At 41.8% G+C, this 23252-nt stretch overlaps 1 protein-coding gene across 5 annotated transcripts in view; it reads left to right on the forward strand.

Annotated features, from left to right (window-relative positions):
- The window catches only part of DOCK10 (dedicator of cytokinesis 10), a 227806-nt gene extending 217715 nt beyond the window's left edge, over positions 1-10091 (forward strand). For all 5 annotated transcript variants that reach the window (XM_037139231.2, XM_053666155.1, XM_053666189.1 and 2 more), the window contains exons 52-56: positions 1629-1839; positions 3051-3241; positions 5256-5356; positions 5513-5651; positions 9392-10091. In XM_037139231.2, the coding sequence (XP_036995126.2) occupies positions 1629-1839; positions 3051-3241; positions 5256-5356; positions 5513-5651; positions 9392-9508 (759 nt within the window). In that variant the 3' untranslated portion in view covers positions 9509-10091. The remainder of the gene's footprint in view (positions 1-1628; positions 1840-3050; positions 3242-5255; positions 5357-5512; positions 5652-9391) is intronic.
- The last annotated feature ends 13161 nt before the right edge of the window (positions 10092-23252 follow it).

Genomic DNA, 23252 nt, shown 5'->3' on the forward strand with positions numbered 1-23252 from the left:
AATATCTAATTAACCTCCTCACAGCTCCAGAAAGTAAATGCTTATAGTGTCTGATTAGATTATTCAGAGCCTTCTAATAAGCTTCCATTCCTTTAGCCAATCTCTATCAAGAACCTACTGCCTGCCTTCGCCAGAACTGGGAGCTGGGGCAGAGACTCTCCCTCTAGCTCCCAGCTCATTGGGGGGTGAAGAAGAGAAAGATGTGTGCAAATAGCTAATTAAATAGAGTGCAGTGAAATGCCACAGGAGACATACTGCAAGTCAAACAGAGGAGCTGGGGGCAGGGGTTTCCTGACCAGCTCATTCTGGGCTGGGCTGGGCAGTGCTTCCCAGAGGAGGTGATGTTTGAGCTGGAAATTTCCCAGTGATAAGGTGTTTGCTAGAAGAAAAGGGCATTCTGAACAGCCCAGCACATGGAATAACAGGGAGGAATGAAAAGGGGAGGTATGTTTACAGAAGAGCCAGTCTTCAAAACATAGGTTGGATAAGAGTATTTCAGTAGATGGGGCTGGGTCACAAAATACAGATTTTCTTCCCCTGTCCTCTTTTAACAAAGCTGGTGTTCAGGGGAGTCTGGGCATGCGACTGCTTATTCTGGGCAAAAGTTGTTGCACGTGTGTTCATCCTTCTTATCCTTATCTAGAAAGGTACAATCCATTTCTTCATAAAGGTGGGCAGAGCCACGGCGGTTGTCTTGGTGGCACTCCTAAAGAGAAAGTATAGACAGATTAGCAAATGGGATGAGAAAAAGGCCAGATTTGTAGTCAGAACAACTGAAGTCTTCATCACCCCATGCCACCCACCACTCACCAGCTTAGTTGTCCCTCCCAGAGAGATGAGGTGGCCTTTTGAGCCTCTAGTCTTTTCTCTGTAAAATGGTTGTGATGACGCTGGTCTTATAGAGTGATCATTAGTTGCTATGACAAAGAAGTTTGTGAGCTTGAAAAATGGAACAAGTTCAAAAATTCTTCAAGGAATCATTAGAAAAGAGACTGAGAATCAGCTCTTTCAGCCTCGGAGGACAGAGAGAGTCACCCCCTGGCCATTCCTGAGACCCTCAGCCTTTCTGGGTGTTTGGCAAGCCTCGTCACCACAGCAGAGGTAGTAAAGAAACTGTACAGAATGACTTACTGCAGATAGGAGAAGGAAGCAGAGAAATGGAAAATAAAAATGTTTGCAATCGTGTGGCAGGATGATAAGTTAATCGGCTAAACAAACTAGGAACCTCCTTCCGCATTAACAAGCCCAGAATGATGGGCTGTCTAGGTACATAGCTAGAAAGTAGAGGAACTAAGAGGTATGTTTCTGCTCTCAAGAAGCTTATGTTCCAAAGGTGAGGGGTCATGCATTACAGAAAGACAAGAACATAAAGGGTTAAATAATAGGCCACAGGCAGGTACTCACGTTTCAAAGAGCCTCAGCTGCTCCAATCCTCCCCCCACCACTGTCTGGCGATGTGACCACAGTCCAGGCAGTCACTTTTCCCGCAATGACATGATTGCCCATTCGTCTCCAGGGGCACAGAGACAGCGCCCCAGGGTGCTGGCTGAGGGGGCTCGGAGCTTCCTGCCTTTCCTCCAGGAGTCCCTTAGGGCTCACCACCCTTTCACCATAACGTGTTCACACAGGTAAACCCCAAGGATTTGGACCCCAAATATGCCTACATCCAGGTGACCTATGTCACACCATTCTTCGAGGAAAAGGAAATAGAGGAGCGGAAGACAGACTTTGAAACGCATCACAACATCCACCGCTTTGTGTTCGAGACGCCCTTCACACTGTCGGGCAAGAAGCACGGGGGCGTGGAGGAGCAGTGCAAGCGGAGGACCGTCCTGACGAGTAGGTGCCGGCCTGCCCAGCGGCCACGCGCTGAGAGCCCCACACAGGCCCCTGCCGTGGGCTCGATTAGCTAAAATCAGCACAGTTCGATCTCACAGACAAGTCCCCAAATGTGCCAACAAGGAAATGTTTGCCCAGAACAGCAGATTTCCCCCTGCACTATAATCTGTCCAGACGGACGCCCTCGAGAAGTCAACCAGAACCTGACACGGAGTTATTCACTCCTCCCTTCAGATCGTGCAGTCGCGAAGGTCATGACGTCAGTGTCCTGGGAAGCGCATTCTCAGCTTCCCTCTCCTGTCCCTCTGAATCTACCTACCCCCAGTTATTTCAGGATTAGCAGCTCTCAGAATGGCTTGCTTTGGGGCAAGATCGTCAATCACTCTGGAACTTGGGTTCCTCATCTGTAGAATGAATGCAAAGGATGGTCAACATCCCTTCTAGCACCATCTAAATCTATTCTGTGAGCTAGTCTCCTTTCATGTAGGCAACAAACATTTAAGAAGTGCCGGCTAGGTGTTGGGCGCTGTTCTGGCAACTCAAATAAATAGAGCACAATTCTTGGCCGTGAGGTGCTCATGGAATGATAGGAGAAAGAGCCGGCAGCTGAGCACAGCATGAGAAAGGAAATGGGAACAGAGGAGAGGGTGGACTCCCGAGGTGGACTGAGGGGGAAGGTAGGCAGAGGCGTTCTGGACAAATGGTGCCTCAGGTGTTTGAGGGATGGCAGATCTGGATAATGTAATAGACAAATAATAGTGACGTTCAAACTAGGGCAAACATTCACCTTCAGTAAAGTCTTCTAAAACTTCTCTAATTAAAAAAATATATATATAAATCAAAGCTATTATAATATATGCTATCCTGCATATATTTAAGCATTCTTTATTGTGGTTTAGTGTGGTTTTTATCTGAATTACAAGCTGTGGTGGAAGCTATCATCTTTTCAGTGTGGAGTGACTCTAAATCAAGGTTTTACTCCAGCCCTGAGAACAAGGACATGGCGAGTGAGGTGTGGGAGAGGGTGGTGGGTGAAGGAGGCTGGGGCAGAAGCTGAGAGGAGGGAGGACGCGGGCGCACAGGACACAGGGTAACTCACGTATGCAGAAACAAGCAGGACGGGACGTGCCGTGTGCAGAGGAAACACACAGGGGAACCTGCACTGGACACTCCCCCTCAGCAGTTCCATTCCCTCCTTTCGTCCTCTGCAGCCAGTCACATGTTTCCCTATGTGAAGAAGAGAATCCAAGTCGTGAGCCAGTCAAGCACAGAGCTGAATCCTATTGAAGTGGCGATAGACGAGATGTCCAAGAAAGTCTCCGAGCTTAACCAGCTCTGCACCATGGAGGAGGTGGACATGATCCGCCTGCAGCTGAAACTCCAGGGCAGCGTCAGCGTGAAGGTAAGGAAGCACCGCCCAGGGCCCAGACGTACGTGGCCCTCGGGCCCTGGTGTAATCCGCCCTTGACATTTTTTTTTACAAAAGCTATACGAGATATGTTTCTGTTTGTGGTACCGTCCAACACCTCCATCAGAGTCTTTCAAATTGTGTTTCATTGTAAATGCTCATCAGTGGTGCCAAACACCTGGAGACAAGCCTTTCTTAAGTTTAGTTGAAACAAAATGTCTTCTTCCTCACCTTCCTTTCTCATCTCCTCTGGATAAAGTACATTTTATTTTCTAAATTCTAACATGTCTCTCTTGTAAATATCTGTCACTAAGAGCCTTACTCAACTTTCCTAAAAACAAATATGTTTGGAATGTATATTTGTTCCTAAAATGCACATCAATATTTATTGGACTGTCAAGGTCTTGATAGGAAGCAGATGGCCTGCTCACAGTGGGTGGTTAAAGAAAGTAGAATAAATAGACTATTTGCAAAATGCAAGCAGTATTTAGGAAAACCAACAGGGGCGGGCATAGGGGCCAGCAAGATGTGGGGCCGCCACCCCTTCCTAGACCTGAAAGCTGAGGAGAAAGAATCACTGAAAGCACCGAGAGAGCTGACAGAGCCTGGTGACGACAGACAGACAGGCACAGTCTCTGCTAGAGGACTGCAAGGAGGAAGCCCTGTGGCTTCCTTAATACACTATCCAGTCTGAGACTTGGGTGAGGCAAGTGAGGCTCTCACCTTGGGCAGAAAATTTTGCCTCGTGGGAGGTGGGGGCACATCAAAAAAACTCAGTAACCATGATAAAATCATATTATAATGCACTATTTTTAAAAATCAAAAATGTTAAAAATTCATGCTGGACAAAATATTAGCATTTTAAATAAAAGCAGGCCAGTAACGGTATCACCTAGTGCTATATTGGAGCCAGAGGCAAAAGGAAAAAATCAGCAATGTTGAGCCTGACACCAACCTGGCTGCCCTCTTCCCTACCAACCTCTTGTCTAAGTTTCCCATAGTTAACACAATAATAATAGTAATAATAATAATTAATTTTCAAAAGCCAGAAGCACAGGAACCACTGCCTCTGGAAGGGACAGCTTCCCTCCGCATACAGCTGGGCGGAGGCAGGCTGGCTCATTCGCCCACACTGGCAGCGCCTGGAGGTCACAGACACCTGAGAATGGTCCAGACACAGCCCCGGCTCCCTTCTCCTCGCCCTTACTCCCTCCAGGCTCCACCGTCACATTAAAAGATCATAAGCACTAAGGAATATGGATGCCGTCTCTAGTGTGAGCCTTCTCTCAGTGTGAGCATGAACAGGGCCCGGCACTGAGCATTCACACACAACTCCTATAAATGCCACCTTGGGCCAGAGCCTGAGCCAGCCTGTCAAGTGGAACACAGCGTAGCAGTGATGTTCTGCATGGAGCACACACCACTGCCACCAGGGCATGTCTTTTATTGACAGTTGCGTGTTGATTTCAATGCTAATAGAAAAAACACTAGCCCTTCAAACACTGGGCTTCACAGGTGTTTAACTTACATTCATTTGTTTAAACAAACAAAGGGAATCTAATTTTCAAAGACAGTAAGAAAATAACAGTTCAAGGGGGTAAACAGGATAAATGGTGATGGAAAGAGATTTGGGGTGGTGAACACGCAATACAATATACAGATGATGTATTATACAGCTGCACCCCTGAAACCTATGTAATTTTATTAACCAGTGTTACCCCAATGCATTCAATAAAAAATAGTTCAAGCTGTATTTGGATAAGGCAAAGACGGGAAGTGGCAGGCAAGGGACCGATGCTGGGGAAGATAGCAGTGACGCGTGGGATGGAGATGTGCCCTGCAGCGGCTGATTGACTGCTGCTGAGACAGATTAGTGGACTTCACAAGGATGTGAGAGAATTGGTGTCCCACGTGATTGGGACACAAGTGGCTACTTTTTCCGGTTGCAGAAAGGGCTCCTCCGTGGAGGAAGTGGGGCCATCCTCAGCAAATTCTCTTTCCCCCATAGGTTAATGCTGGGCCAATGGCCTATGCGCGGGCTTTTCTTGAAGAAACCAATGCAAAGAAATACCCTGACAACCAAGTAAAGCTTTTGAAGGAAATCTTCAGGTAAGCATTTCTTTGTGGGCATGTTCTTCCTTGGGCTCCTTCTAACGGGGAGTCACCTGACCTAGCCCCTTCGGGGTGGCAGAGGATATCAGCAGCCTGCCTTTGAGTTGCCTCTTGCTGTGGCTGCTTGTTCATTTGCTTTTGTTGTCACAAAAGGCAATTTGCAGATGCATGTGGGCAGGCCCTGGACGTGAATGAGCGCCTCATCAAAGAAGACCAGCTGGAATACCAGGAAGAACTGAGGTCCCATTATAAGGACATGCTCAGCGAACTCTCTGCAATCATGAATGAGCAGGTGAGGCTCGCCTTAGGGTGGCTTGAGCTGTCCGTTCATAGAAAGTGCCCATTCTCTCCTTAATGCCAGGAGGACAGGAAAGAGCCTCTTTTCTTGCTGCCGAAATCACTGCACGTTGCATGAACATCATGAGGCTGACTTGTCTTATACCCTGTGTGCAACACCCCTTGCCACAAAGCAAAGGTCAGGGAAGAGAAAAGGCTGGAGAAAAAAGATGAGGACCCAGATACTTTCCAGTTTTCAGAGGTGTTTTTCCAGACCACATGAGCTGTCGGTTTTCTAGGACATATGGGCCCTATTAGACACCAAGAAACATTGGGTACCACTCCCAGTAGGGTTTACAACCACTCCCTTCACCCCTGGTTTAGGACCTCACACCCCAACCCAGGCTGCGAGGTGGAGTTACATAGTTCTTCCCCTGGGGGGTCTCTGCACCATACTCAAGAAGAACATCAGAACCAAGGAAGACATGTTTTTTGAAGGTCAAGATTGCCTCTACAGAGGTTGGGCCTCCTAAAAAATGTGCAGAATTGGGATAAAACTCAATCTCCCACCCTACAAACAAGTCATTCATGACTTCTGGCATGTTGCCCAGCCTGTTCCATCAGGCTGTGCACAAAATGTGGGCATTCAATAATCACAGTACTTTTCAAAGTGCTGAAAATCAAGTAGACGAAAGGCAAGTGCTGCTGGCTGGGCTTCCCAGCATCTATAGGCCCCCACCCCCCGACATCTCCCGTGGTTCCTTCCAGGAGTTAGATGTATGTGTTCTTTACAAAATAATTAAGGGGGAGAACTTACCTACAAATAGTGCCTCATGCATAGTGCCACTCATTAAACATTAATCCCCTTCCTTTCCTTAAATAGCCTAACACTATCAAAATTACTCAGGAAACATGAAATGTTTCCTATGAATTTTTTTATTCTAATCGCTTTTTTCCATATATGCTTCTTTTTTCTTCTTTTCCATCTCTTTCTACCCACATTGTAAACCATCCATCAAAGCTGGAGGAAGAACTGGCTAGTTGACAACTGTTAGAGAGAATTAATCCCTATGGATAGGATTCCTAGAAGAGGAGTGTTGGTTTGGGATTAATGCGAAGCTGATGGGAATTGAATGCTCAGGAGAGATGCCTGGATAGCACGGGGAACTCATAACTCTGAGCGTGAAACAGAAGGAAAAACAGTGGGTCTGAAAGTTGAAAAAGGTGGTGAAGAAATGCTTGTTTCCAACTGTAAATTGCAACTGACCTTCACACTTTGGGCAAAAATGCTTTTTCTCTTTTTTTCCTGGCAGCTCTGTTGCGGTCCGTGCTTATACAACTTCTGTTCCTCTGTGTCTAGTATTTCCCTCAGTACTATGAGCAAAAGTGGTATGTCTTTCTTTCCTTATGTCTATTGTCTTTTGTGGCCTTCCGGTCCATCTCTTCTTGTCATTTTCCCCAGTCCCCTCCATAGTGGCTAGTGTTCTCTAAGTTTTTATTTCATTAAAACAGCTTTATTTCCATTTCGAGGTAGGGCACAATGATGGGAAAGCTTACTGATCCAAGTTAAATTTAACAACTTAGCTTTTAAAAAGAGAATTCATACTTTACCAACTTTTAAACATATTTGACCTCATTTGTATCCAAAACAAAAACTCACTGTACTCCAAAGTGCTAAAAGGAAAAGACAAAGACAAGGACCTGGTGATTAACAGGAGAAAAAAATATTTGATTTTCCAGAAAACCTTTTTATGAGAAGCATTTTCTCTCTTTCTATGAGAAAATTTGACTCTGTATCTTCTGCACACTGATGCAGAGAAAAGAAACTGATGGTCTGAACAGGTCTGGTTATTCGGTTATCGAATAAGACCTGTCGGCAGGAATGATAAACTTTCCCTTTGTCCTAAGCTTTTACAGGGATTTGTCCATAGGTCTTTGTCTACGGCACAATCACCCTGGGTGCTCCTTAAAAAATGATTTACTCTGTTACAGGGCTACTACATTCCCATCTTAATTAAAATGAGGACAAAATATTAACTGTAGCCGAGATCCTGGAGGACGGACTGTTTAATTGATAATGATCAATCATAAGTATTAATTACCTTTAGCAAAACTATGCTCTTTACAGCAAAATAAGCCATTTTAATGATAACCATGTGCTTTGAGTTAGTCATAATGAACAAGTTCCTGAAACCCAGAAATACCTAACAAAAGATAGGGGTTGGTAAAGTTCGTAGCATTAAAAATGGATATTTATTTTACTCTATGCTTATAACAAAAACAATGATGGTTTTCTCTATTTGTTTTCAATGAAAATGCATTGGATCAGAATGTTTGAGTTTGAACTCTAACAGAACTGGAAGGGTTGGCAAATCTTAGCATAATCCTGTAGCGCAGGAATGAACCATAACCCAGAATGTGCAAGTACCTTCATGTACCTATACGCTCACGCAGATATTCTGGAAACAGGTACATATATAATAATTGCAGTGAAGAGAGAAATCCTATCATTGAACTTTAAAAATAGAAGCATAGTTAGAATGGAGAGACAGACACAGAAATGCAAAAACAGAAATAGAATTAATTATGCCATTCACTCCCAGAGTGTCAGCAAAGTGTTAGCTAAAGGGGCAGTCTGGAGTCACTGACTTACTGAACGAACATTCAGTCTAAGGGAAGGGATGGAACAGGATGGAGTGGATGCTAGTGTGCAAAATGGACATCTTGGGGTGAAGTGCTTTGAGTGATGAAAGTGATAGGCAGGCAATAATTGCCTTGATAGGCAGCCAAAATGCCACACTATGGTACAAATATGCAAAAAGCATAAAGCCTTCTTTGATGGAAGCCAAGGTAACGCATATAAGTATTTGAGTGAAACATGAATATAACATATTCATCTGGACTTTTTTTCAACATTTGGAAGGACAGAGGCATAGTGGAGTCAGCCATGGTAATGGGCATCAAAGAAAATATACAGAGAGAGGAACAGACCGACTCTGTTATGGGTGCAAAGGCATATTGCTCTTAGGGTTTTACATACACTTTGGAAACATTATTTGGCAAATTATTTAAGCAGAACTTGTGACTTTGATAATGAGCATGAATTGGTCATAGAGGATGCTGGGTGCTCAGTGGGGATAGCAGTGGTCCTTCCATCTCGGAAGAGCAGAGCTAAAGCATAACAGTGTGTGGAGTTAGTGGGAAAGCTCCGTAACTAGGAATTTAAAAACACCCATTGTCCCTTCTGTACAGAGATACATTTCAGAGATGCTGGGGTGTTTTATCGTTGTTTATTGTGTTTACATATCATTAGAACATAGGAAAGTATTACATAAACATATTAACATAATTTTCAAAAGTATATTTTTCTCATATTTCCATTGATGCATTTAAATGAGGTCTCAGTTGTCTCCCCCTTTTGATAGTCGTTGACAATATCAATTGTACACTTTCAGCATAAAATAAAATTCTGGAATTAGTCAGACATATTCATAAGGTTTATGCAAACATCTATAAATTTATATCCAATAGTTGAAGAGTTTTGTGACGATACTTCTAATCTTGCCAAAACAGCTATGACACGGGCTTGGAAAGTCTTCAGATCTACTTCGATAAGTGCATTTTCATAATTTGCAGATTTCCTGGGAGAAATTTTTTAGAAGTCACTTTTCTGGGTTTTAATTTTGTGTTTGGAGACATTAACGTGAACCTATGCGTTGTGTTCTTTTGTCGTATTGCGTTTTGTGCTGCCTGAAGATTATGTGCCGGGACGAGCCGTCAAAGCGAGGAGTGGAGCGAACGTGCTCTCGAATACTTAGCAAGGGGACCCCCGCTCTGCCCACGGTCTCCATCTCGCCTAGTGCGGAAGTTTGAGCCAAGGTCTGCAGCATCAGACACACCTCTAAGAGAACTTTCTGAACTTGCAGCTAATCTCGGGGAAGAGAAGCCAGATTTAATTTATTTGAAGTTTTTAATGTTAATATTTTTTTTACCTCTCTAGCTTGAGAATTTTGCCAGTCTCTGGATTTGCACATTTCTTAAGATATTTTTTTCTTTGAGCAGTGTTAAACAAGCCTTCAAGCCAAGCTGAGTATTTGCCATGGAATTTCAGTGATCGCAGCTCAAAAGCAAACCTTAGTTTGCTGTCAGTTACAATGTGTCTAATACCAAGTCCTCATACACATATTTTAAAGGTCAAAATGAATGTTTTTGTAACATTTAAGCATATTTCAAATGTAAATAGGAGATTGTAAAATATATGGTTTTTACCAAATTTAAAAGAAACTTTTTAGTTGATACTTAGGACATGCTAAGATTATATGAATAACATTTCAGATATCATAATGTTAAAATATTTGTGTATGTGTACAAAAGTGTTGATAAATACTAATCTTTAAAGTTTGTGGAGTTCCTTTATTTGTAATATATGTGCTCTTAAAAGCAATGGGTTGTGAAATTACAGAAGTATTTTGTTGTTAATAGAAATAAAAACTACAATTACTTTGCATTTTGTTCTCTCTTGAAGAGTGGGTGAGTTGTTGCTACAGGCAGTTCATTGGACTGGGCATGTGTTGAATGCAGTCCCACACTCACTACTTACGATGCCACCCCAAGAAGTTAGGAAGAGAACTCAAACTTTGGCTGGGAAGTTCTTCCAAAGAGATGAATTAGACATGCCAGAGGTTTCCAGACCAAGGGGATTAGTAGACTAATGTGGAGATGGTATAATGAATCAGAATCTCGCAGGCTGTTTGCAATTATTAAGGCTATTCACAAATATTCCATCTCTACATTCTGTAAACTTGTGGTAGGGCTGCACTTTCCTGCCTCTTTCAAAGTTACATTCGACCATGTGACTTGCTTCAGCCATTGAACTGTGAGAAGAAATGGCTTGTGTCTCTTTCAGGCAGGTACTTAGAAGCCAGGAAGCGGTTCTGCCCGTCTCTTCCCTGCTGTCATCACCCGTGAAGCACGTGGACTTGGAGCCTCAGTGAGCAGGTGCACATGCACACGGTCACACCCAGCAACCCTGCCAACTTTGTTGAACATAGAGCCTGAGTGAAAAGTACATTGTATTGTGTTAAGGTGCCTGAGATTCAGGGATTGTTTTTTACTGCAGCATTATGAGCTTATCCCAGCTGATCTATACTTTTCTCAAGACTGTGACTCATATTCAGCCAGGTTTTGGAAACGCGAACACATTTCCTAGCCATGAACCCTTTCTCAGCCACCTGCCTCCCACAGCCAACACCAGCAAACAAAGCTGCCTCCAGATGTGGAAGGTCAGCTTGGGAGCATCTTTTTTATTTTCACCCCAGCAGCCATTGCAAAGGCCCAGCTTCAAGTTAAGAGCCTTTAGCTGAGTTCATCTTTCTGCTCCCTAAGTTTAGAGGATAGCACCTGGAAGCCACTTAAATATTGTATATACTGAAGTGATCAAAAGATGTAATTTAGATGAGAATTCTGATCCTTCAAGACTCGTGTATCTGTGACGAGCTGACCTCTGGATCACAGCATTACTCCAGGCTTCATTCAAGCTCCAGCTCTCCTGGTTACTTACCACTTGGATCAGTATCATGGCTCCTCTCTTCCCACTTCCACCTTTGGATTTTTAGGATGCCCTAGGCATGATTTCTGTCCCAGGACCCAGGAAGACTCTGTCTCTGCTGTTGCCTCTCACCCAATTCTATCTCTAGGCTCCAGCCCTCATGCCCATCCCAACCCACCCATTACCCCTGATCCATGGACTCTGTCAGCAATAGGTTGCCTGTCCAAATCCAAAAATAAAAACAGATGTGTGAGGACTTTGTGAAGTGGTGTATACACATATGGAATATGTTAGTTTAGCAATGTGAGCAACTCACTCTGTCTTCCTGCATCAGTCCAAAGCAATCAGGATCTGATTCTCAGACAGCTTTCAAAGTCTGATGGCTACTGAGAGAGTCTCGTGTAGAAGGCCAATAAAAGAAGTTTGAAAACATAAGGAAATTTACATGGGATCCTGCATTGTTTAAGAGGGTGAAAGGGAGTTCAAGAAATGGTAAGAGTTGGCATCTGAGAGCCCCCTTAGCATATCCTCTGGAGCAACACCCTGGTTATGCCTTGAGACTTAATGAGAAAAGCCATGTTCTGTTTCAAGAACACAGTCCCATCCTGACGGGAGTTCAGTTGCCTGAAATGGAACATGGTAAGTATTGACTTACCTGGGTATACATGAGAGGAGCTGCTACGGATGGAGGATAGATAAGAACGAGAGCACATTTGGATTCAGAACGTGGGTAATTAAAAAGTTCCAGGTGAATTACGGAGATTGGGAGACATCAGCAAAAGAAAGAAATTCCCATGAAAGCTCTGACCTCCTTTGCCTTCCCCTTGCTTCTTGATCTTCCTGTAGCAAATGCATGTGGTTGAAGATGGAAGGTAAGAGAAGACTAATTGGATGGAGAGATTGTAAATCATAAGTCTCGTGAGAGACATTCCAGTAAGCACATAAGTCTGACCTTAGAGGGACGCAGAGAAGTGAGAGAGAGATCAAAACATGCCCAACTGGGGTTCATGAAGGTCATTTGAAGAAAGTAATGGTGATTGAGCCTGAGTAATTGAGCAGAGGGTTTACAAAGAATAGCTTTAAATAACACGAATGCCAAGGGTTCTCCAGAGGGATCTCCCAGCAATTTTCTTACATCATTAATATTAATACTCCACTATAAAGTCATTGTTTCTTGGACATATGCCTAATGCACAAAAGCTATTTACTCTCAACGCTGATGACTTTACTTGTATTTCACCAACAGCAATGTAACTATACCTACTAAATCCAGGGTAGGTGGACATTTTTAAGTTATAAATAAGATCATGGTACTTGCAGGATATTTTTTTTAACAGAATGGCCCATTGATTGAGGAAGTCCGTTTCACGATACTTGCAGGGAGTTTAGTGAGTTCCTTTGGATTTCTAGGGGACTTATCTTCTGTAATATTATTTTTCCCTTTGGGTGGACAACTTGTTTTAAAAAAAGAAATAAGGAATAATAGTAAAGTTCTAGAAACCAATTTAACCAAGAAATGGAATTTTTACTTTATAACAAAGGTCAACTAAAAAGGAAATCTGGCCTGAATGGCTCTGAGTATTCTACAAAAATATTTACAAGCAGCCACCCTGGGTGGAGGCCTTCCACCACCTCAGCTCAGAAACACTCTTCTGGACTCCTGAAGCCCAGCAGGTTCCATCAAGTGGTGTCCAGTTTTCAGTCTCTCCCTCCTCAACAGCTGGGCATAAAAGCCATTGACTCCCCTGAGTTTACTGAAATGGTTATTCCTTCCTAAGCTAAGGGATTTGGGATGTGAATGGCCCCTTCTTTTGCCTGTCACATTTGGAAGGCTTGAAAATAGGAGTCCTTTCCAGAACAAAATGCTTCCCATTAGGATGGGAAGCCCTAAAGTTGCAAGTGATGATGAAAACCAGTCTTTGCTCTTCCTTTAGGGGACCCAGATTCAGATACTATGGATATTTATAGTGATTATTGGGAAAATTGAGGACAGACAATAACAGCATTATTAAAACCAACATTCCCTGCCTTCTACAGTGTAACCTGGGTGTGGACCAGTAAGAGACCCTGTTAAAAGGGTAGCTCCCTTGCCCATCTGACTATTGGTCCTGCTTGAAATGAGTCAGAGCCCCAAGAGGGGATGGAGAGCTGCCACACCAAGAACTGGGGATTTCCAAACAGCATCCATTTGGCAGGAATGCAATGGATGTTTAAAAAAATTCTTGAAACACAAATGAATCTAGCCCAGCAAAGTAAGCCAAGAGTTCCCTGACTCCCAGACACATCACCAGCCCTGGGGAGTCTGAGGTTTCCCTTCTGCAAAAGCTCCCAAAAAATGAGGCATCTGTTTGTTTCTGGAGGCTGTCGTGGCAACGTGATTTTACACGTCTCAAAATCGCTTCCATTTGTCCCTATTTATATGTACGCCATTAAAGGTTGGATTTCCAATTCAAGTTGTCAATAAGATAACAAGGTGTCTTAAACTTGAATAACAGGTTTTGATATCTGAGCTGCTGTTGATTTTTTCATTCATCAAACATGCAGACTTTCTAATACTTTTTTCAACAGCCACTAAGAAAGAGCAACTTCACTGGAATTAGCAACTTCCTGAGTTATCTACTTACCAAACTGGATGATATGCCCTTTGAGGTCTAAATGTTAGCATATTCTCTTTTTAAAAATTAAGAAGTAACATTTTCCTTGTCAGAATTCCCCACTTAAGTTTCAGGTGCTGTGATATCTTCACATTTGAATATGCAATTAGGTCATATGTGAAAGACTTCTATAGCAGTTCATTGCCAAGGGTCAGCAGCAAACACCTTCTCCCGGTCTCAAACAGCTAAGATGTTACATGGTTCAAGAATATGAAATGAGAAATTCATAGAGACAGACAGAAAATAAACAGTTGAATCCAAGCATGTAAGTCCTCCAATGCAAAGATCACATCTTGTGTGCCTTTGTATTCTGGAGGTTTAGCCAACTGCCTGGCTGCAAAGAGGGGTCCCCATCAATACTTGCTGGATATATGGGTGAATGAAGGAGTAAGTAAGTCAAAGAATTTATCAAAGCTAGGCTTCCTTGATCAATTCCATACTAACTAATGACTCTAATTTTCTTACTCATGTCATTAACATTGAAAAGTGTCAAATCAGAATGGCCCTGTGGCCTTTAGCACGGGGCTTAGGGCAGATTGAACACACCAGCTCTGCAGCGAATTGCCCATGTGATGTCGAGTGAGTATCTTCACTGAGTTTCATCATCTGTAGAATGGCAATAACAAATGCACTGATTGATTCATAGGGGTTGTTAAAAGGATTAAATGAACTAAAGAACAGAAAGTACTTAGCACACAGCCTGGCAGAAAGAAGCACTCCATACCTGTGACCTGTAACTGCCAATAATGTATCAAACAAACAGAACTCAAGTGAGAAGTTGGATTTATGACTTCAAATCATTTTAATACTATTTATTAAGAGAATGATTAAAGTTAATGGAAATTGAGTGCATAAACTCAGAAGTGGGTAACTGTTCTATGGTCACTAATTAACAGAGTACCCAGAGGAGGCCCAGGCAGTCTCCCTCCCTCAGAGACTGCTGGCGCAGTGCACACTGTCCTGCAGGTCAGGGTGTCCAGCCATTTGGTGTCTCTGGGCCACACCAGAAGAAGAGGAGTTGTCTTGGACCACATACGGGGCCAAATGCTAATGAAAACTGATGAGCAAAACAATGGTTTTAAGTCAACTTACGATTTTGTGTTGGGCCTCATTCACAGCCATCCTGGACCACATGCAGCCCATGGGCCACGGGTTAGACACCCCTGCTACATGCTCAGAAAATGTTCCAATATCTGAATTATGGGGATGCTAGAAGGAGAAGAACAGCAAGAAATTGAAAACTTATTTGAACAAATAATGAAGGAAAACTTCCCCAATATGGCAAAAGAAATAGACTCCCAAGAAGTCCAGGAAGCCCAGAGAGTCCCAAAGAAGTTGGACCCAAAAAGGAACACACCAAGGCACGTCATCATTAAGTTACCCAAGATTAAAGATAAAGAGAGAATCTTAAAAGCAGCAAGAGAATAAGAGACAGTTACCTCTGAAGGAGTTCCCATAAGGCTATCAGCTGATTTCTCCAAAGAAAACTTGCAGGCAAGAAGGGGCTGGAAAGAAGTATTCAAAGTCATGAAAGGCAAGGACCTACATCCAATATGACTCTATCCAGCAAAGCTATCATTTAGAATGGAAGGGCAGATAAAGTGCTTCCCAGATAAGGTCAAGTTAAAGGAGTTTATCATCACCAAGTCATTGTTATATAAAATGTTAAAGGGACTTATCTAAGAAAAAGAAGAGGAAAAATGTGAACAATAAAATGACAACAAACACAACTATCAACAAATGAACGTAAAAGAAAAGAAAAACAATGAAAACAAAAACTAAGCAAACAGCTAGAACAAGAACAGAATCAGAGAAATGGACATCACATGGAGGGATTTTGGTGGGGAGGGGGAAGGGAGGAACAGGGAGGAAAAGGTACAGGGAAGAAGAAGCATAATTAGTGTGCATAAAATAGATGGGGAGAGATAGAAAATGGTGTAGGAAACAGAGGACTCAAAGGACTTAAATGTACAACCCATGAACATGAACTAAGGGGTGGGGAATGCTGAAGGGTTATGGGGGACAGGGCAGAAGGGGGGATAAAGGGGGAAAATTGGGAAAACTGTAATAGCATAATCAATAAAAAATACTTTTAAAAAAAAGAAGGTGTTGTTAAAATGCTACTTTTTATTTGCATATATACCTAAAAAAGATGCTACCCATTGGCTTGGCTTTGAATAAATCCTCTAAAATTGCCCATAAAAGACAGAAGTGAAATTAATCACTGATAGAGAAAGTGAATACAGAAAAGGTATGCTTTCATAAATCCTCTAAAATTGCCCATAAAAGACAGAAGTGAAATTAATCACTGATGGAGAAAGTGAATACAGAAAAGGTATGCTTTCTAAAGTTCAGGTAAATGAAGCAATGATTTGCTCAAAGATGTTTCCTTTTTTAATTAGTGCTGTCAAAATAACAGCATAGAATTTGCCTTCTGTGTTAGAGAACTTGATCTTCCTTAGTGACAGGAAAACAGCAGGAAGATGTGAGGCTTCATAGTATGAAAAATGCCTAGAAGCTGTGGGAAAACAAGAAGACTGATGGGAAACCCTGACCTGATGGGTGTCTCGGAACTTGAGACTCATCATTCATTGAACTGATTAATATTCTCAGGGAGCATTTACCATAATTAACACCAAAAATGTTACTCAAAATGCAGCGATTAATTAAATTGATAGCTTTACAGAGCAGTGCTGTGAAGTAATTAAGGAGACATACATATAAGTAGACATCATTGTAAAGAAATGTAAAACACAGTTCAGGCAGAGAAGGTCAGGACATGGGGAAGTAAGAGCCAGGAAAACCTAAGGCAAACTGCTCCTTTTCTAGTTCATTCTGAAAGCCAACACATGGGCGCACACACAAGTGTGTGAACACACACAGGCGCACACACAAGGAACAGTATAACTTTGACTAGAGAGCAAGAACTTAGGCAAACAACAAATGAGTGAAAACAGAAGAAATGGATATTAAAATGACAAACGGCTCAAACCTGACTCATCTTCTATGCTTTGCATTTCAGATTAAACAAATTGGGTAAGTAAACTGATGCATGTGTACAATGTAGTCAGAATAACGGCAGAACTTCCAGCCAGGCCTCCCACCGTACTGCAGGGTAACTCAGGAACTACCCCTGAGAACCCAGTGAGCTGCGTGGACTGTGCTCATTCACAAGGCTGAGGTTTAGCTGTGCCTTGTTGTGGTGGTTTAGGAGATTTTGATGTCTTTCAGAAAAGGCTGGAGTGAGAAAGGAAAAGAAGACAGGGTGAAGGGCAGAGCCGAGGGTAGACACGGGGATTGAATTCATTGAGTATCTACTATTTGTACCTCACTAAGCAACTTTACCTGCACAGTTTCATTAATCCTCTCAGCATCACTGGGAATAGGTATCCTTACCTTAATTTCATAGATGAAGAAATGCAAGTGCAGAGGAGTAAAGAAATCAGTTCAACATCATGATATAATATGATAAGAAACAGGACTAGACTGTGGTCAGTTCTCTCTACCTGCCCATTTGCCACTTGCTTGAATTTGGTTGAACCTAATCCAAAATCCTGGTCAGCAGGAGCCCAGCTGCTCTGGCCATAGTTAGCCATTGTCCACCATGTCATCAGATGTCCTGTCTGAGGGTGTCCCCATCCCTGGGGTACAAGAGTCCTTGATACCATGTTATCACTCTCACTCTAGGGAAATTTCCATACTGATATTTTTCTAGCCAAAGGTCACAAGTTTTTACAATAAGAAATATCTTCTGAGTAAACTCTAATGCTCGCATTGCCTTTATTATAGATCCCTGCAAGGGGAGGAAGTCTACTGGGAAGGGCAAATTTATCACCCAGTGAATGAGGAGGCAATAATACCAGAAATGAATCTTTTTAGAGATATTTAAGGTAAGTCTGATAAACCCTGTTGAAAAACCAGTTTGACCTATGTTATTTAAAAAGTTCTTCTCCTTCTCAGTGTTATACCTTCCTATGAACTGAACCATGTACATGTACTTCTCTTCCAAGAACTATGTGCATTAAACCCCAAGAAAAGATATTCTTACCACCCCCTTTTTCCTGAAGTTCTAATGACCATTCAAATGTACATTTCCAACCCATCTCTACTTGAACTTCATATTCCCATTCCTCTTTGAGATAGGTTCCCATTCAATTTCTATAGCCATTTCAGTTTGTCTCCTGTTAACTTTTGATCTTGTTTATTTCCATCAAAGATGCTCCATTCTTGTTTACTTCTGAAATTTTCATTTGTGGCAGCAATGATCAGTCACCTTCCCAAGTTCTGTCCTTCTTTCTCTGTGACGCAGCCCTGATTTTATGCGGGGGATGAAAGTGCTGAGCCAAAAAACTCTATTTCTTTGTATATTTTAGAGATTAAACCTTTGTCTGAGGTATCATTGGCAAATATGTTTTCCCATACAGTTGGTTGTCTTGCTAATTTAATACTGTTTTCTTTAGCCATGCAGAAGCTTTTTATTTTGATGAGATCCCATTTGTTTATTCTTTCCTTTACATTCCTTGCTCTAGGGGACATATCAGTAAAGAAGTTGCTGCGTGAAATATCTGAGATTTTCTTGCCAATGTTCTCCTCTAGGACTTTAATGGTGTTATGACTTACATTTAAGTCTTTTATCCACCTTGAATTTATTTTGGTGTATGGTGTAAGTCTGTGCTCAAGTTTCATTTTTTTTGCATGTAGCTGTCCAGTTCTCCCAACACCATTTGTTGAAGAGGCTATCTTTACTCCATTTTATGTTACTGCCCCCTTTGTCGAATATTAATTGACTGTAGAGAGTTGGGTTGATTTCTGGGCTCTCTGTTCTGTTCCATTGGTCTATGTGCCTGTTTTTATGCCAGTACCAGGCTGTTTTGATTACAGTGGCCTTGTAATACAGTTTGATATCAGGTATTGTGATCCCCCCTACTTTGTTCTTCTTTCTCAAAAGAGCAGCTGCTATTCGAGCTCGTTTATGGTTCCATATAAATTTTCGAAGTGTTTGTTCTATGTCTGTGAAATATGCCATTGGTACTTTAATAGGTATTGCATTGAATCTGTATATTGCTTTGGGTAGTATGGACATTTTGATAATGTTAATTCTTCCAATCCATGAACAAGGTATATGTTTCCATTTGTTTGTGTCTTCCTTGATTTCGTTCTTCAGGGCTGTGTAGTTTTCTGCATACAGGTTTTTTACCTCCTTGGTTAGGTTTATTCCCAGATATTTTATTTTTCTTTTTGCTATATCAAATGGGATTTTTCTCTTTATTTCTGCTTCTGCTGATTCACTGTTGGTATACAAAAATGCCTTTGATTTCTGGATATTGACTTTATAACCAGCTGTTTTGCCAAACTCATCAATTAGTTTGAGGAGTTTTTGGGTAGAGTCTATAGGATTTTCCATGTACACTATCATGTCATCTGCAAACAGTGACAGTTTTGTTTCCTCCTTTCCTATTTGGATGCCTTTTACCCAACCCAATTAGAAAATGGGAAAAGGACTTGAACAAACACTTCTCCAAGGAGGACATACAGAACATTCAGAGACACATGAAGAGATGCTCAATATCATTAGCTATCAGAGAGATGCAAATTAAAACCACAATGAGATACCACTTTACACCAGTCAGGATGGCTATCATAAACAAAGCAACAAACAACAAATGTTGGAGGGGTTGTGGGGAAACGGGGTCCTTAGTTCACTGTTGGTGGGAGTGCAGACTGGTACAACCATTATGGAAAACAGTATGGATTTTTCTCAGAAAAATAAAAATCGACCTGCCTTTTGACCCAGCAATTCCACTGCTAGGATTATATCCTAAGAATCCTAAAACATCAATATCAAAGAACCTATGCACCACAATGTTCATAGCAGCACAATTTACAATAGCCAAGAGTTGGAAGCAACCTAGGTGCCCATCAGTAAATGAATGGATCCAAAAATTGTGGTACATATACACAATGGAATTCTATGCTGCAGAGAGAAAGAAGGAGCTACTACCCTTTGCAACAACATGGATGGAACTGGAAAGCATTATGCTGAGTGAAATAGGCCAGGTGCTGAAAGACAAATACCATATGATCTCACCTTTAACAGGAAGCTAAACAACAAAACAAACAAGTAAGCAGAAAAAAAAACCCCAAAAAAACAAAGACACTGAAATAGAGAACAAGGGGATAGTGACCAGAGGGGGAGAAGGAAGGGGAAGTTAAGGGGAAAAAGGGGGGAGGGATTTGGAGGAACAAATAGGAAGGACACAGGGACGAGAACTAAGGGGGGGGAGGAAATGGGAGGGGGTGGGGAGCAAGGGGCAGGGGAGGCTGGGATGGGAAAAATAGACAAAAAACTGTACTTGAAAAATAACTAAATAAAATTTAAAAAAAAAAATAGTTAAAAAAAAAAACAAAACAAAAAAAACTCTATTTCTCAGCCACCCTTCCTGTGCCTATGTGACTAAGGTCCGGCAGATGACACATACAGAAAAGCTCCTTAAAAAAGCCACAGACAGTTGGCCTGGACCCTTTCTCTCTTCCTCACTTCCTCCCTGTTACCTGGGGCGAGAGCCTGAGTTCCAGTAGCACCCTTGAGCCCTGGGGAGAGATGGGTAGTTGCACAATAAAGATGGCGGAGAAGAAAACGAGAAAGATGCTGGGTCAGAGATGGTGGTGGAGCGCCATGCCAGTCTTACACTGCCTGTTGCTAGAGGGAAAAAAACCCTTCAAATTCCATCCTATTTAAGCCAGCATTGTTGTACTAGCATCATTACGCAATTTCTAACAAATGTGTCCTGCTGAAGATACAGAGTCCTCTTTTGGTTGTTTATGGCACTTAATTTTTATCTGACAGAACTTTTATAGAACATTTCAAAGTATGACTAAGTGCAATGTTATAGGGTATTGAAAACCTTTAATTAAGGACAAATTCTGTTGTGGTAAATTTAACTTTGAATCAATCATTTAGAATACCACTGTACTAAAAACATGGCAAAAAAATTTCCATATCTAATGTAAATATATTATATAGTATTTATTGAAATCCCCATTGTCTCAAGGACTGATGAAGATTTATAAACAGAAAGAAAGCTAAGGTTCTTAAGGACTTTGGGTTGCAAGAAATAGCTTAAGAAAAACAGAGTACTGACTCACCAACGAGCCCCATGGTAGACCTGGTTCCCAACACGGCTGCATCTTCAGGATTAGCTCTGTCTCCAGCTTTCAGCTCTGCCCTTCTCTCTGTTGGCTTTATTTTGAGGCAATCTTCTCCAGTGTGGCTGCAAAGTCAGCAACTAACAGATTCAAGACCACAGTTTACCAGCTTAAAACCCAGTGAAAAGAAAGCACATTCTCCTAGATATTATATATTATATTACCATTCAATTAATATTTATTATCCTCCCCTTAAGTTCTCCTGGGAAATTTTAATATTGATATTAGTCATATGATTTTCTTTGGCTTATGGCAGATGGAATATCAGTGGGTGTAAGTGGCATGGGCTAGAGCTGTAATAAGCTGGCACAGCGGGACCTGCCCCCTTGCACTTGGCCTTTTGTTATTGAAGTTCTATGCTCTAAGTTGAGTAGCCATGGGACCAGGGAGGATGAAAGACACATGGATAAGAGCTGGACTGAGCCTGCAACTTGGAGCCAAGGCCAGGCACCCCCAAACTCAGTGAAATACCCACTGAGTTATCACATACCTAAAAGAGAAATAAATGTTTATCATTCTATGCAAGTAAGATTTGGAGTCATTTTTCACACAGCAAGTATGAGGCATCAGCTAACTAATGCAGGTGGCATTTCCACAACATGTCCAGGTTTTAATCTCATCAGTTCAGATGGGTGGTTCTCAAGGTGTGGTCATCAGCATCTCTTTCCTAGGAGCACATCAGCATCACCTGGGAACTTGTTAAGAATGCTTAGTTCTTCCTATAATAGGATGAAATAGGATGCTAATTCTTCCTATCCATGGACATGGTATGTGCTTCCACTTATTTGTATCTTCTTCAATTTCTTTCTTCAGTGTCTTACAATTTTCCAAGTATAGGGCTTTTACGATCTTAGGTTTATTACTAGGCATTTTATTCTTTTTGAAGCAATTATGAATCAAATTGTTTTCTAATTTCCCTTTCTGTTAGTTCCTTATTGATATATAAATGTGCAACTGATTTCTGGATATTAACTTTGTATCCTGCTAGTTTGTTGAATTTATTTATCAATTCTAGTAGTTTGTGAAATCTTTGGGGTTCTCTATGAACAGTATCATGTCATCTGCAAATGAAGACACTTTTACTTCTTCTTGTCCAATTTAGATGCCCTTTATTTCTTCTTCCTGTTTGATTGATGTGGCTAGGACTCCAGTAGTACTATGTTGAATAAGAGATGAAAGCAGACATCCCTCTCTTGTTCCCATCTTAAGGGGAACGCTTGTAGTTTTTGCCTGTTGAGGAAAAAAAGAATGCTCAGTTAGGTCCTACCCCAGACTTAGATAATCATGAACACCGAGGGAGGGGCCAGCACTTTGTGTTTTACAAGCCATCCAAGTGATTCAGATTCACCAAAAATTTTGAAAACCACTGACCCTAGATCCTATGTTCATTTTCAGACTCATCACAGTGCATGAATAATCCATCCTGGAGCGGAGGGATGGGTCAGCAACCCCAGAATTAGCTAAACCAGTAGGACAGGGCCTGAGAACGTCCGGTCCTAACCAGGTGCCAGATAATGATGATGATGATGCTGGTCTGGGGAATTTTGATCCACTTTGAGGCTCACTGATCAATGTTAAGAGTGCAAAACAGGAGTGGCTAATTGGAAAAGCAATATTCTATTGACAAAAAAAGGAAGCAAAAGAAGAAGGAGCAAATATCAATCCCAGCTGCTTGGAAGAGATCAGGTGACCACCAATGTCCTCCAGCAATTCTTCAGGAACAGGAGAATCTGGAGTCAAAGAGAATTCTCATCTGTCTTTTAGTTTATGAAATTAATTGAGACATGAACTGATTTTTCTGTCCCTTCATTTTGCTGCAATTCAATACAGATCTGAGGAATCCAATCAAAAGCAACAGTTTTCTGCCACAGAGAGCCATGTATCATTTCAAATGTGATCTGAGTTGTCACACAAATCGTTCTTAGGACAATTCACTGAAGATAAATACAGTGCTTAAGGAGACAGGGTCTATCCATCAGACAATTGAGTTATTTTGATCCATTCTAGTGAAACCAAGACAACAGCCTCTCATTTTGACTGACAGTAGAATCAGAGCCTCCAGTAATTGCCAATGTTTTTAATCTGTTCTTGCAATCTGGCAATCAAAGAATTTTAGACCTCAAAGAACCTGAAACCTCATCCAGTCCACAGAGTACACACCGCCATCCATACCCCACACCCCGCCCCCAGAAATGTGTTTGGTTTCTCC

Source organism: Artibeus jamaicensis, unplaced genomic scaffold (genome assembly GCF_021234435.1).
Source record: "Artibeus jamaicensis isolate MK-2021 breed Jamaican fruit bat unplaced genomic scaffold, CSHL_Jam_final contig_1015, whole genome shotgun sequence".
Lineage (NCBI taxonomy): Eukaryota > Metazoa > Chordata > Mammalia > Chiroptera > Phyllostomidae > Artibeus > Artibeus jamaicensis.